The sequence below is a fragment of the Chroicocephalus ridibundus genome, chromosome 4 (assembly GCF_963924245.1).
Source record: "Chroicocephalus ridibundus chromosome 4, bChrRid1.1, whole genome shotgun sequence".
In the NCBI taxonomy this organism is placed as follows: Eukaryota; Metazoa; Chordata; class Aves; order Charadriiformes; family Laridae; genus Chroicocephalus; species Chroicocephalus ridibundus.
In genome coordinates, this window is record NC_086287.1 from 49,144,483 (window position 1) to 49,159,931 (window position 15,449).

The window sequence follows — 15,449 nt, forward strand, 5'->3', positions numbered from 1 at the left end:
AAGAAGGGTGACAAGGACAGCAAGATCTCCCATTTTTAACACAGTGACTGTTATGGTAGACAATCTACACCAAGTTGTTCCTGGATATGCTCAGTTTCCATTCAAGCTTTCAGAGTACAGAACTAGCTGCTGCATGAAGATGTAAGCAGTACCTATGTGCTTGCGCTGATACCTCCACACGGGCTGTCCACCCCCATGAAATCTGTCCAAACTTGGTGACATTAGAATTTAATGGAAAAGTCTGACATATACACATGTGCAGGAGAACCTCCTGAGCTCCAGCTCTTAATTTTTTGTCACCTTGATGAACAACTTGAACACACTTCTGGGACTCTCTCTTATTGTAGAAAACTGCATCTCCAGTAGGAAAACAGCAAATTTCCTGGTCATTTTAATGTGTCCTGTCAACAGATTAAGCCTTGGGCTATGTTCTCTTGGCTGCAAGTCAAGATAAGAAGCTCAAATCTACTTTCTTTGGACTCTGGACTGTGAAGTCTAGATTCCTTGCAAGCCTCCCTACTGAGGGAGGCTACCGATCCTGCTCAGTAAGGATCCTGTCCTCTGAGACAAAAACATCTGTTCCCCCATACCTCAAAAAAAACCAAACCAACCCTAAAGGTGGTTTTGGATAAATTGGGCAAAACATTCCTTTCTAAATCAAAAGCTGAACTGCTTCTTTTAGCATGGAGCTGTTTTGGTGGATGGCTACCTACACAGTCCAGATACTTACACGTAACTCATTTTCGGCCTTAAGAAATTGCCTAAGATCACCAGATAAATAGAAAATAATGGATGCTACTGACACCAGTTAATTTTTACACTATGAATTTGGAAATTACGGATTCAACTGTTGCCAATAAAGGGTATCCACAATGATTCAGAGAACCACAGAAAATACCGTATAAAAAAACCTAATGGTGTTGTTAGTTGAAGTATTAAAGTCTACAGCATTTTACTTTCTGTCGTATTTCTCATTTCCTCCTATGGGCCCCACCTCACTTTGAACTGATTGCACACAAAACGAGTTACGTACTAAATGTAGCACTTGTTCATGCCTCATTTGCTAAAGAAACTACTGTGGTATGTGCAAGCAAATGAGAGATGAATTTGCAAAGAAAATAAGGCAAAGTTTTACTGTGTTTAAAGCACTTAATTGCCCATTTCAAAACAGCACTGTTCCTCTGACAACTAAAGGCTGCTTGCATGATACTACACAGACACTGAGAGCAAAGTCAACTATCAGCTCCACTTTCAATGACAAACTGCACCTGGGGAGCAATTTTTTGCAGAAAGTTATGCAGGCACCACCATTTAGAAAGTCTTACTCTGGAAGACGACGGATCTCAACTTATCATTCATCCAGAAACAGAACGCTATTCAGGTACAGCTTCTGCTTATAATTTTCAATAAAACAGTCTCATGAGAGTTAGGTCTGAATTTAGTGTTTGGGAATTTCGAGAGTTATGTTACCAAAGCAGCACGCACGGGCTGACAGAAAAGCAATGCAAAAAGTACCAAATTCCTATCAACTATTACCTGGCAGCAGAAATCAAAGTGACAACAACAACAACCGAACAGTAATGGTGCTGAATTAATTCATAAAGTTATGTCAATCCACCAGGAAATAATCTCAAGTTAAGCAGCATGCATATTTTTCTTTAGTCTTCAAATTTACACTTCCAGGATCTGACCTCTGGTTGTCATGAGATAATGAGCACTTTCTAATAATAGGAAAACCCTTCAACCTAGTAGGAAGTTAATATTACTAAATAACCTTAGCAGTCATTACCTAAAACCAATGCAGTGTGTAAACATAAAGCTCTAAAACCAAAGCTTCAGTAGTAAATCCAACCTTACACTTATTTACATTTAATAATTTCTGATCATGAAAGTTCAAGACTTCCATTGCAAGAAATTACCAGAGTAAAGACTATTATTAGCTCCTAAAAATTAAAATCCAATTTAGGTGCAATAATTTCTGAGAAAGAATTTTAATGGAAAAATTTAGCAGCTACACTGGACAATGATACAAGGTTTGCACAAGAAACTTGAGCCAGCACATCCAATGCCTTCAGAGCACTTTTGGCAGCTTGTAAAAGTGAGCCGAATATACTCTATCAGTTCTTACACTCTTCAGTTTATAAATTTACAGTATAAAGGCATTACAAAACAGTAACTGAGGAAATAAAAAGCATTCAGGTCTACAAAAAAAAATGTTATATGACACAAAGGAAAACAGACTATTAACTGAAACCCACAGGAGACCTTATGATATCATGCCTGCAAATGGGGAAAATAATGCCAACTCGGTCTTCAACAGGCATCAGTCTGGAGGATGATGGTGCTCAAACTTCAGAATTTCATAGAATTTAAAGTGCAATTTCCCAATCTTGCTTAGACTAATGCAAAAAATCACCTTGCTGCCAAGTAGGGGATTCCTCCCTTTTCTTACTACCAGTAATCTTGTAGCTCCACTGAGAAACAGGCCAGCCAATTCAGCTGAAAAATAACTTGAAAGATTAAACAACTAGTTTTCAGCCAGATCAGCAGGCTACTCTGAATCGGCCTCAGGTAAGCACTTCATCACCCCCCTCTCCATAGCGACAGCCGCATTGCTCTCGAACTACAACCTGTTCCTCTCAGATCCAGCCAGCAATACTGTCAAGATTTCTGGTTCATTATCCACCTTTTTGCAACCTCCCTCCCCCACCTCCACCCGCCCCCCGATCAAACATTTTGTTTTACAGTGCCAGTGGTTTCTACACCTGGAAAAAGGCAAAGCTGACCTACTCAGCCGTGAAGAGCACTAATACTGCATTTGCCATCAAGGGCAGTAATGCCACCTCAAGAAGAATTTAGCACAGTGAGTAGCAAACAAAGATATAACATCCACAAAATCTACACAGCAGAGGTAAGAGCAGCAACAGTAAAGACAAGTGGGCAGCAGCACGTGCTGAAATCGAGAAGGCACACTTGGAGCCCTGCAGGGCTCACCTTCCAGGCGCTCACCCTTTGCCCCATCCTCGCTGCTGGTACTGCCCATGCTTGAGTGCCACCTAGCATCTGCCCGCTTTCCAGGTGCAGCCATATTCCAGACCCCAGAAAATTATACCCTGAATAAAAACATAAAACATGCCAGAACTTTCCTGTGGGCTGCTGCTTAGAAAAATTTAAATGACAACACACCCCAGAGACTTAGAAAAGCCCTCAGAGCTTCACTCACTTGTCAAATTTAGTGAGAAATACTACAGTACAAATGAAATTTATTTAATGGATACGTGGAGACTGTTCTGGATTACACCCCTTCCTTGCTACAAGAAAAATCCTCTGAAGACTCTAGGTAGATTTAGAAGATACTGATTTCATTCATTCTCACGTCATCCCTGTGCTCTTACAGATGCTTGCCGCCTCCATTTAATAATCACCCAGAGACTGATCTGGTTGTGGAAATGCCTCCAGTCTCAAGGAAGTATCTAAAACAAAACAAGAAAAGGCTGGTTCCACGAGAGAAGTTCTGCATAAAATATCAACTTAGTTTTCCTTTCTTTATGTCTGTTACCTTTGCACAGTTGAACTACATCTTCATTGCATCCATTAGAGAAAATATTTCTTTAGACAGAAAACAGTAAGCAACATGAATGGTACTGGATCATTCTGAGGAAAGAGCACATTATATCCACAATTGCATACGATCTTATGGTACAAACAGTATGTATTTACTAGCTCATACCCGTGGCTTCCCTCTTCTATGATAACTCAGGTATTTGCAAATAACTGTGTATTGAAAGCCTCCTGCTCCGAAATAAAGGGCATATGTGGCCCCCATCTTACTAAGCTTCACCAGATTGCTGATGATACAGCTCTGGGACTGCTGGAATGAACAAAATTTTGTATTTGTTCTGAGCACTGCTGAAGATGTGTGTGGTACAGTGTTTGCATTTAATTTTTTAAACAACTAACTAGTAAGGAAAACAGAACAAAACTTTGCTCTGGAAACCAGCATAGGTCTGACTTCAACAGTTAAAACCTTAATAGAGGGCAGGTATTACTTCAAAAGCTGTCATGTTTTATTTCAACACTGGGACAGCTGCAATCAAATACCCAGGTGTTCTCAGACACTTCTTTTTACCTTGGGATTGAATCTATTGCCAGGCAGGACTTAGTCTTACCTTAGTGTGTTACACACTCTCCCCTACCACACAGAAAGTTGCAGATATCCGGCCCGACCCCCCCCCCGCCCAGTGTTAAAAACCACTTCAGATTTGATGCTTCCTGTCACATTTAAGACAGGAGCTGAGGACGTTACCATATATTCAAATTGCATTAGAAATGGCATCTTTGCTTTTATGCAACAATAGGACAGTGCTCTGCTAACACCACAGAATCTTCACCCATTCATGCAAAGTCTGTTGTGCCGCATCATCTGATTACGGGTGTGAAAAGAGTGAAAAAACAGACAGATATTATGATTTAGCTCATCTTTTGCAAAATGTAAGCAACTCCCTGCAGGACACTGAAACGGAACAGATGCCAACCTGCAGAGCACCTACAGCCTCGCGGTGAGGAGAGCGGGGACTCCTGCACCAGAACATACTTTTCTTCCAACTTACTCATTTTTAACTCAAAGCATTAGGCTGATGGCAGAGCACCACATTCATTTACTCGTCCCCCAAAGTGCTGAAACTGTGGCACTGGAGATGAAGTGCTTGAAATGCAAGAATCTGACTTCGATTCAAACACAGTAAACAGGCAAAAAATAGTGCTGAAGAGCTTTCCTTGAAACTGGTGGCTACTATAGCTACCCTGCAGAAAGCCTGCCAGTAAACCCCTTTCAGAATAAACGCTCTCTGTTCAACTTTGCCCAAAGGTGAAAGTTTCTTTATAAAGCACAGTTCAAATTTATTCACTGTCACAAAGTACACCAAGAACCTGATTCAGCAAGAAACACACAGAATTTGTGTAACAAAAATAGACATCGGAGTTGAATCAAACCCTGAATTTTTAGGGTGTCTCTTATGTTACCTGCATATATTGAAGTCTCTGAATAATCACACTTGGAAGTTTTGCCAAACCTTCCAGTATATTTCTTCCCCACAATCCATATATATTGCAACAGGAAGTAAATTTTTTAAGATGAGGGTCAATGAATGCCTCAGTCAACTATTTTTAAGTAATGCTTTTTTTAAAGTAATGTGGAAATCCCACTGTTAACTGAGGCACAGGAACGCCAAAATCAGAACAGCTGGTAGTGCCTCTGTATGTCCTAGAAGCTTTCTACTACATGCAGAAGGCAGATTATGACAGAAAGAAGCTGGAAAAGATACTACATCAAACAATGGCATACAGCTAAATAGACTCCTCATACTTGTTTTATAGATAGTAGATCTTTTGTCACCGTACTTGCTAAATGAAGGCAATTCCCACTCATATAGGCTGGAACTCCTTGTAGTTTCAAGTGGCAGCAAAGGATCTAAAAACTGATGCTTGCCTTTTGGTATATTCTTGCTGTCTTGAGATACCCTACACTCCCAACATGATGTTACCATGGCATTTCTGAAAAAGCTGCAAAAAAAATCTGTATAGGTTTCAGTGCGAGGCAAGCTACAAAACTGGAAAATATATGCTGTGGCTTACCCAAACGATGAGCAGGGACTGTCCGAAGACAGCTGTTCAAAGGCATGTCACCGAAAAAGTCACACAGAAAAAGGTGCTGAATTAAGTTTTTATCATAAGAATTGAGCCATTTAAAAGCTTACAGCTGCAGAATCTGTTAACAAAACAGCATAAGGTGTTGGACAGTATTAACAGTAGCTGCCCAACAGGGAAAACAGAAATTTTAAACACTGTAGCACTTCAAACGTTAAAATTAACAAAGTTGCAGTATTACTGAATAGGTCTGCTCAACTGAGATCACTTCCAGAGAGCACACCAGCTATGAGTATTGTAGATAACAGATCTAAATACATCAAAGGAAAACAAGACTTCACTTGTCACACCACTTGTCTGCAATGTGTTGTTGGTCATACTTGAAGGTAAAAAACAAATTCCCAATGTCTATATTCTAGCTAAGGTTTATTTTCTCAGTAGCCAAACAGATGCCAGCCATACACTCAGCTGAATGAAAACAAGAGATGGAGAGATCACTCACATCCATCTGTAATGAACAAGTATTTGTTTTCATAGAGGCAGACTGGTTCCTGCTGCCTGATCACTGCAGATTTCTAAAAATATTAAGTGTTGTAATGCTGAAACTACAGAAAAGGAAAAAATACTAATTAGACTCACAAGATACCAAAAAAAGGTTAAAGCTGAGCAGTAATTCTTTCAGCAAATGAACAGCAGACAACCCATTCATTTTTCTGGTTAAAGTTTAAGGGAAATTACTTTATCCAGTGACATATTTTTTGGGCAAGTACTTTATACCATCGTTCTCATTTCCTAACTGGTTAGTAACAGGTAGGGATTCAGCTTTAAATGTTGGGGTTTTTTTTTTTGGGTTTTTTTGGTTTTTTTTTTTAAATAAAATAGAAGAGTTCAACTACATGAAATAACAGTGGATTTCACAGTCCTGCTGCATTTGTTCTTTTGGGCTTTGATGGGGCCTTCATGCAAACATGTGCTTGGGCCACTTCCAGGCTATACTTTCGCTGTGAAGCTCACAATATGCAATCACAGAATGCTCTAGATTGAAAGAGACCTTTTAAAACCATTGAGTCCAACCATCAACCTAACACTGCCAAAACGACCACTAAACCATGTCCCTCAGCACCAGGTCTACATGTCTTTTAAATACCTCCAGGGATGGTGATTCCACCACTTCCCTGGGCAGCCTGTTCCAATGCGTAATAACCCTTTTGGAGAAGAATTTTTTCCTAATATCCAATCTAAACCTCCCCTGGTGCAACTTGAGGCCATTCCCTCTCATCCTATTGCCCGTTACTTGGGAGAAGAGAGCAACCCCCACCTCACTACAACACGGGGAAGGCATGCCAGGCACCAAGCACAGCTTTCACCACAGAATAATCAGTTCTAAACAGCTGATTCGTATCATATTGTCAGTCTGTCCTACCCTTATTTTAAGAGTGATGGAAAACAGGATGAGAGGCCAGGACATTGAAGTGTGAGGATGCGAAGAGAAATGGGACCTGGGAGCCACCCTGTGCCCAGAGGACAAAGGCTGTACGGAAACACCAGGAGTGGAGGAGCGAGCAGGACATGGTGCCTACACACGGTCAGAGCCACTGCTGGGGCCTTCTGGACTTAAAACTGAACCACCTGGGCATGTATTATTATGCTGGGCTAAATCCAGACATTTTTGTATCAAAGCTTTGCTGTCAGCAGTCAAAATCTGGCACAAGTTTACCCGCTAGACTGCGGCAGGCCTGAGGGGCGTGGGCACCAACAGATGTATTTCAGTGTCCCTTCGGATGTGCCTCTCAGCTCCTCCACCTCAGATGCAAATCTTTCACTGCTGAGCTGAGAATAGTGAAAGCTACTTCTCTACGACTGCCCCAAAGAACAAAAAATTTGCATTCCTGACTGCGCTCCACATACAAGCTACCACAAGGCCTATTTTTATCAAGCTCGGATCTAGCCGTCACCTTCACAGCGACACAGAAATACAAGGCTGTGCTCCCCCACGAGCAGGCAGCGCTGGTGCAGTTCTAGGTCAGCAGCACCCCATCGGGGACAAGGACATTAAGAGTCTCAGCCATTCACTACACCAAAGTGTTTAGGTTCAAACTTTTCGAATACACTTAGGAAAAGGCAGAAAAATTAAAGATAAATTTGGGTTTTTTTTAAATTGTTATTTTTCACACTAGATGAAGGCCTAAATCCCACAGTTTTTGATGATCAAGAGAGAAGTTTTAAAACAGAACAAGTTTCCCTTTTCGTGAGGATAAGCTGATGTATGCTTCAAAATCACCATGCTTCAGCTCATCACCCTGGGGCTGGAAGACATCTCACGAACTGTGGTAGACTCACACCAACCTCCAGCCTAGGTCTCTTTGCACAGGCTCATAAAGAGGCACATTTACTGGCAACTGTTTTGGGGAAGGCATGCTACATTACACACTTCAGTAAAAATGAACAATTGTTTTGTTTAGCACACAACAGACTTGGAAGAGTAAGAAATTCAGTCAAGAAAGAGGTCATACAGCCAAGCAAACTAACCTTTAGAGAAAGAGCAAAGCAAACATCCACCTGTCATTTTCAAGACAGGACTGAGTGACTGCTTAATATACTGCAGAAAATCCTTTAAGCAACAAATAGTTTTATTTGTCTGCACTAGATTTTCAGCTTTCCTTGGTTTTGGATGGCTGCTTTTCCTCTTGTCTTGGTGTGGTCTTGCATGGACCACTGTTGTCACCTCAACCTGTTAGCATATGTGTGCAGTCAGACGACAGACATCAGTAGTGCATTAACCAACTCTAAAGCAATCCATTAATTATCTTGCCTTGCTGCAACTTGAGGCACACTTGCATTCAAATCCACAACGAAACAAACAACTGTTAGGCAATGTCTCCCCTCGTTGCATGTACTAAGCCAGAATTAAGCCCACTACTGCACTGCATGAAATTCAGATGTCACGTTTATTGAGCAGCTAATCTTCTTAGCCCCAAACAGGCTAACCAGCATTGCTTGTTCACTCTCTTCTCCAGATCTTCTCTAACAAGCTTCAAAACACACGACAGTGCATTAAAAACAAAACAACTTTTTGCCAACTCAGATTCCTTGCCAGAGGCTCTCTGCTCCTGGCAACACTTCCCCAGTCTTGCCTTGGACCATCTGCCTGGTAGGTTTCTTTGCTTCTTTTAGTTTAGTTACTCAAAACTAACTTTTTCAGCGTTTATAGCAATTGATATAAAAACAGTCCTTTGAGTCCCTGCCAGTTTGCTCAACTTCAATCGCCTCCATCAAGGGATCTTTAGAAAGACCCTACCTCAGCTCTGATATGTCAGGTCTCAGAGATGATAGTAGCTGGTCCCCACAAGTAAAGCCATGAACGACTACTGAAACTGCTTCCTGCATTACATCTAATCTGTCACTTGTTTGTCCTCTCTTTATGCCAAGTTTCTCCCTTCTCTTGAAGTACACTAGTATTTCTGTAGAGTGACTAGTTTCCCTACTGGCCGACAAGCACTGTCTAAAATCAGTTATACATTAGCCTGAACTTTATACTACGAGTTGTGAAATGAGAAGGCTTATAAACATATGCACCAAGCAGATATAATCTCATTAAAGAGATGATTACTCAGTCCCTGGCTTTGCAGGAACACACGTTTGAAGGTGGACTCAGACCAAAAGAAGAATATGAACTGATCCAGAGAATGATGTATTTGACCTGAAAACAGACTACTACAGCAACAGATACAGCTTGATGGCTTTTCTATTGACAGCTTACTGAGACAATGAAATGCTACATGCACTGCTGGGAATTAATTTGTTTCTTCATTCAGCAATGCTCACTAGAAACTGTAACAGTAGGGCCTACTTAGCAAGCCCTCCCATTTACTAGAGAAGATCTTGCTGACGTACAGAAAATTGTTTGGATTGCCTTAATTTTGCCACCCCTGCCAGGTTGTTATACCACTGGGAACTCCAGCTCAAGTCTCAGTCAGGGTACTGCTAGCTGCCTTATGCCACAGGAAAATCAATCTCACTTGAATATAGTCTCATATTAAAGGCTTATACCCTTGCTGCACTACAAGGAGAAACAGCTAGCAGAGATTTTAGGGCAGTAATATAAAATATTCTCACACTTATTCCCTCAAACAGATTCTGGCTATTATATTTTGTATATGGGCCAGGATCTGTAACCTCTGCTTTCAGCTCCTCACTCATAGCGTGCTTTGGTAACAAGAAAGAACCAGTGAAACAGTTTGCTACTGGTTCACAGTGGCAAACTAAAAGCTGCAGTGAATTCACTTGTCATCGGTGCTTATCTGGACATCCACAGCTAGTGGCACATTTAGCAGGGTAAATATCTGGGTCTTACTACCACTTAAGTTTTGCCCACATCTTAATCAATCCTATGGGCTTCATTCAGATAAACTGAGGTAGTCCTAGAGAAGACTAAGCCTGTCTCTCTGTATAAAGTTGACAATCTTTAAAAATGTGTTTCAGACTGAGAATGCTAATATTTCGAAAATTAAATAATGTAAATGCTAATTAATACAACCACTCTTAGCCGCCAGACAGTACTAGCCACTTACAGTTAGAGACTGCTGTGCTGGAAGGGTTGCAATCAGCAGTGCAAAGTCCAACAGTGGCTGGTCACCAGCAGTGTCCTTCTGGAATCAATACTGGGGGAAAAAAGCCTCAGCAAGCTCGATGTCCTCTGCAAACGTGGGGCAGGGGTGCGGTTAGAGAGAGAGCTGGAGACACAGGCTCAGAGGGACCTTGTGAAGTCAATAATGGCAAGCACAAACCCAGCGCCTGGGATCCAACAGCTCCGTGCAGCAGGAAAGGCTGGGGCTCAACAGCAGACAGCTTTGCAAAAAAGGACATTTGGGCTCTGGTGGGGATAAAGTTGGCCATGAGCCCCCAAGTGTGCCTTTGCAGCTGAGGCTGCCAACTGGCTGCAGCAGCAGGGCAAGGGGAGTGATTATCCTCCTCCACAAGGCATCCGTGAGAACGCACCTGCTTCAGCTCTTTGTCCCCAGTTTCAAGGACAGCAAAGCCCATTCAAGGTGGTGCAGGGCCTGGAGCGTGTAACCCGCAGAGCAGCTGAGAGAAGCAGGCTGGCTCAGCTGCAGGGAGATGCTGCTGCTGTTTTCAGCTTCCTAAAGGCAGGGTACAGAGAAGACAGAGCCAGACTCTTCTTGAGGTGTGACAGTGAGAGGCATCATACATCTGTTGCTACATGGGAAATCCTGATCAGAATAGACTGAAAAAAAAAAAAAAATCACACTGTAGCAGTCGACCACTGGACCAGGTGCCCAGTAAGGTCATCAAAACCCCCCACCTGGACGCAAAATTCATCCAGGCAGGACCCTCTGCGACCAGATCTAGCTGACCCTGGTTTGAGCTGTAGGGCAGGTGGCGTTACTCTGTGACCCCATTTAGGCTATTGTATCTGAACCAGCAGCAGCTGAAGCTTATTCCAAATGCAAGTCTTGACTCAGACAGCTGTCTTCTAGTAGGTAAGGTGCTTCAAAATCCAAACATGGACCGCTGTGCAAGTAGCAAGAACTAGCACAATGGATCAATACTTGGACATTCAAAGGAGGAGTCTAGAGTACTACGGAAAAATCCGATGCGACAATATTTTTCTACAAAACAAGAGTAGATTAATTAGAACTAGTAGACAAGCTAAAAAGATGACAGGCAACGCTCTATGTATGCTGAGAATCTGAAACACCATACCACAGAGAAACACAAGAAGCTGCACAGCCAAAGAGTTTATGAGACAAATGTGGACAAAAGCCGCACTGAAAACGCACAAAGTAAAAATAGCTGGAGAGAAGGACTGAATGGCTAAATGTTCTCACAATAACTTAACAAACAGTATTCTTAAACTATTAGGAAAAGTTAGAAGAAAGGGATGCTCCGCAGGGACATTTTAGGCTTATGTCCTATTAATACGTACTTACATCTTAGTATTAGCAGAAGGATAGCTCAAATGTTTTGGAATACTGTGGTTCTACCAATGAATTAATAAATCAATTATGAAGCATCCCATTGCCCATGAATCATAGAATATCTCAAGTTGGAAGGGACCCATAAGGATCGAGTCCAAATCCCTGCTCCTTGCAGGACTACCTAGAACTAAACCGTATGACTAAGTGCATTGTCCAGATGCTCCTTGAATTCTGACAGGCTTAGTGCCACGACCACTTCCCTGGGGAGCCTGTTCCAGTGACCAACCACCCTCTCAGTGAAGAATGTTTTCCTAATGTCCATTCTGAACTTCCCCTGATGCAGCTTCATTCCATTTCTTTGTGTTCTGTTGCTGGTCACCAGAGAGTGATCAGCACCCCTCCTCCGCTGCTACCCTTGAGGAAGTTCTAGACTGCCATGAAGTCACCCCTCAGCCTTCTCCTCTCCAAGCTGAACAAGCCAAGTGACCTCATCTGCTTCTCTTAAGTTTACCATCTTGGTCACCCTCCTCTGGACATCATAGTTTGATGTCCTTCTTATACTGAGGTGCCCCAAAACTGCACACAGTACTCAAGGTGAGGCTGCACCAGCCCAGAGTGGGACAACGACAATTCCTTCCTATTGCTGGACAATGGAGATTATCTGATGGTTTTGCTGCTAACTACTGAACCACAATTACATTTTGGCATTTAAAACACCATTCAAGTTCACTCTAGAAAATACCCACTCTTCTCATCCCCCAAAATACAAATAAGTGCAAAAAATGAAATTCGAAGGTGCTCTGCAGGGATGGCAATGACCACAAATTTAAGTATCATTTGCACAAGAGCCAGGGATATGACAGTAACAGGTGCTGAAATACATCTTAATACAAAAAAAACCTTGCTGGACAATTAGCAGCACTATAACCCACTACTGAAGAATCCAGCTCCTCATATTCCAACTGACACCATATTTATAATTCGAGTTTCTGTGCCGGAAATGGATGGATTAATTTTAACTGCACAGGTAAGAGAAGTTATTCCACGGATATTATTTTATCACCTCAGCTATAGTCCTTTGGAACTTTATACACGGAACACGGGAATGCCCCTGCTCAGACAGCACTGGTAACTGTAATGGAACAGCTTACTGCACAGCCATGGTACAGTGGAAGTTTCTACCTGTACCATCACTTAACTGACATCATAAAGAGCCATTTCTAAAAATCAGTGCTGAATTTAGCTAATCAGATTTCCAAGTCATTTTAGTTAATTTCATTTTTTTCAAGTCACAGCTGCTTTGCATGCAATAATCAAAATCAACACTTCACCCAAATTTGATAACATACAATTAGTATACATACACAGATGCTTCTACACTGTTATCATATACTCTCACCACTTCCATACTACATTAAAGTGGGAAAAGGAGGCAAGATAGCACTGGAAGTGTTGTCATTCCTCAATTCATGATTAACTAGGGTGAGAGAGTGCCTGGATTCATGCAGACAGCTGAAGTGCCCGAGACCCATAAAGACAGCAGGGGCTTCCTGCAGAGAAAGCCAGTTCCACCTGTTTTGATGACCCTGATACTTTCTGATGGGAGACACCACCAACAATTGTCCCCAAAGGAAGGTGATGTTAGCAGACACGAATCTTTTTTACAGGGGGAGGCCACACTGCTTGCTACAGCAATTGATTACCTCTTCGGCTCCAGAAGGAAACTGAACTGTCAGTTCTGCTTAAGAGCAAAGCAGATCTGAGACGAGAGTGGATTTATGGTGCTGTTCTCCTTGTGACAACAAGGGAGCAAAGCGTGTAAGAAAAAGCCCAAACACGATATGCACATCGGCTCTCTCAGCGCGGCCCGGTAACAAAGTCAGAGGCTTTGACTGAACCCACAGAATCACCGCAGAAGGCCGTGATGCTGCTGCACCCCGCGGATATCCCACCGCTCCTCTTCCCTACTTCCAGGGGGACGTGGGGCGGGGGGATGTGAGAAATCGCAAACTCACGGGTAACTCGGGCGGCGGCAAAGGAGCCGGCGGGGTGCCCCGGGGAGGGCACCGGCCGCACGGCGAAGGGCTTCCCGCTCCACGGGAAGGTTACAGTCCCGCGTTACGGGTCAGGGTCGGGGCCCGGCCGCTTCCGCGACGACCACAGGACCCCGCGGCACGGCCTAGCGAGCCGGAGCCACCAGGGAGGCTGCAGGTGAGCACCGCCGCCCGCCCGGCTGCAGCGGCTTTCGGACCGGCAGGGACCAACGCGTCCCGTCCCCCCGCCGCACAGCTCGGGGCAGGCGAGGGCTGCGGGTGAGAGGGGCTGCAGGTGAGCGGCGCCGCGGGCTCTCCCCATCGCCTCAGCGGGCCGCGGCTACCGGGGCAGGCGACGGTAGCAGCTCCCCGCGCCCGCCGGGCCCCTCACCTGCTGTTGGATCTTCCCGTCCTCGGTGACCACCCAGTGGGTGGTGGCAGCGGCGGGCCGCGTCCCCGAGGCCAGCAGCGAGCACAGGCCCAGGGCCCAGCCAGAGAAGACCCACGCCCGACCCAGCCCGCCGCGCCCGGACGCTCCTGCCGCCGCCATCTTCCCCAATCCCGGCCTGCCCGCACCACCCGGAACCGGAACCGCCCCCGCCGCCATTTTGGGAGGGGGAGGCCCGAGCGGGCGGTCCCTCGCGCGGCGGGGCGGTGCCGCCTCTCTGAGGGGACGGTGCCGGGACAGGCCCCGGGGCGGCCCCGGCCGCTCCACCCGCAAACCGGGCGGCCCCAGGTGGCTACCTCAGACGGCGCCGGCAGCCCGCCCCGCCCTGCGGCAGCCACTAGGCGAAGGAGGCCGGAGCTGCCGCGCCAGAGCGAGGCCTCCGTGTTGCGGCCGCTGCGTATCGGGTGCCCCACAGGCACCTACCCCGGCCCGGGGCGCCGAGACCGGCTCACTGAGCGCGTCAGGCGGGCACCGGTACCGGCAGAGCCGCTGCCCGGAGCACAAGGCTGACTTTAAGCGCCAACAAGCAGCGGGTGGCGCCGCGCGGAACGCCTTTGTTAAAGCGCGCTGAAACGTTTGCCAGGACAGCTCGAGGAAACGGCTTTCTGCCCAAATCAAACCAAACCGTAGCTGCAGCTGTCCACAGTTAATGCCAGTTCACCGAGGAGACGGCTGAAGGTAGCTCTGAAAAACACAACACCCCTTTTTTCTTCTAATGCTTTTCAGTGACACAGAAAAATCTAAACTTTTCCTTTCCTGTGCCAGTTAATGGTAAACACCAACCCAGCAGCGGCCACCTGTCTCCCGGTCCTCAGTGAGATCTAAAAGCTGCCAAATTCAAACGTGGGTCTGTTCAACCTTTCCAAGTTTGCAAGCAAACTGCAAGAGTTCAGCTTCTCAGGGATGCTGGAGTCCCCAGAGCCTGTTAAACAGTAAACTTTTACCTGTAACTCAAACCCATTAAGTAGAAACAAGAAAAAAAGTTTACAAATGGCATCAGAGTGGTTAAACTAATGCAAGGGATTAGTTTCTCTCAGGACAAAGAACATATTCCCACAAGTATGACAGTTCATAGTGCTGCCAGAGTTTTCACATCAGGCTTATTAGATATTTCACAAAAAAAAAACCCCAGGCTGCTGCTCCAAGGCACTCTTGCTCTATCATAAGACAAATTTTATTGCACTGTCAACATCTAGGAGGTTGAATAAGACAATTAATGAATCCTTTACACACAATAATTCCAAAGTAAGATGTATGACATGCAACTTTTGCTGAATATTTAAATTCCTATACAAAATTTTGCATTTAAAAGTTGAGTTTCTTAAAAGTTGAAACAGTTGATGCAGTCTTGTTAGATGTTTGTTAGTGGCAAACGGCTCACTG

The 15,449-nt window shown here is 44.4% G+C and overlaps 1 protein-coding gene across 1 annotated transcript in view; it reads right to left on the bottom strand.

The window, feature by feature from the left end:
* Positions 1 to 14,240, bottom strand: part of TTC17 (tetratricopeptide repeat domain 17) — a 61,212-nt gene extending 46,972 nt beyond the window's left edge. Inside the window, exon 1 of the mRNA XM_063332190.1 lies at positions 14,010 to 14,240. Within this exon, the coding sequence (XP_063188260.1) occupies positions 14,010 to 14,225 (216 nt within the window). The 5' untranslated portion in view covers positions 14,226 to 14,240. The remainder of the gene's footprint in view (positions 1 to 14,009) is intronic.
* Positions 14,241 to 15,449: the final 1,209 nt, after the last annotated feature.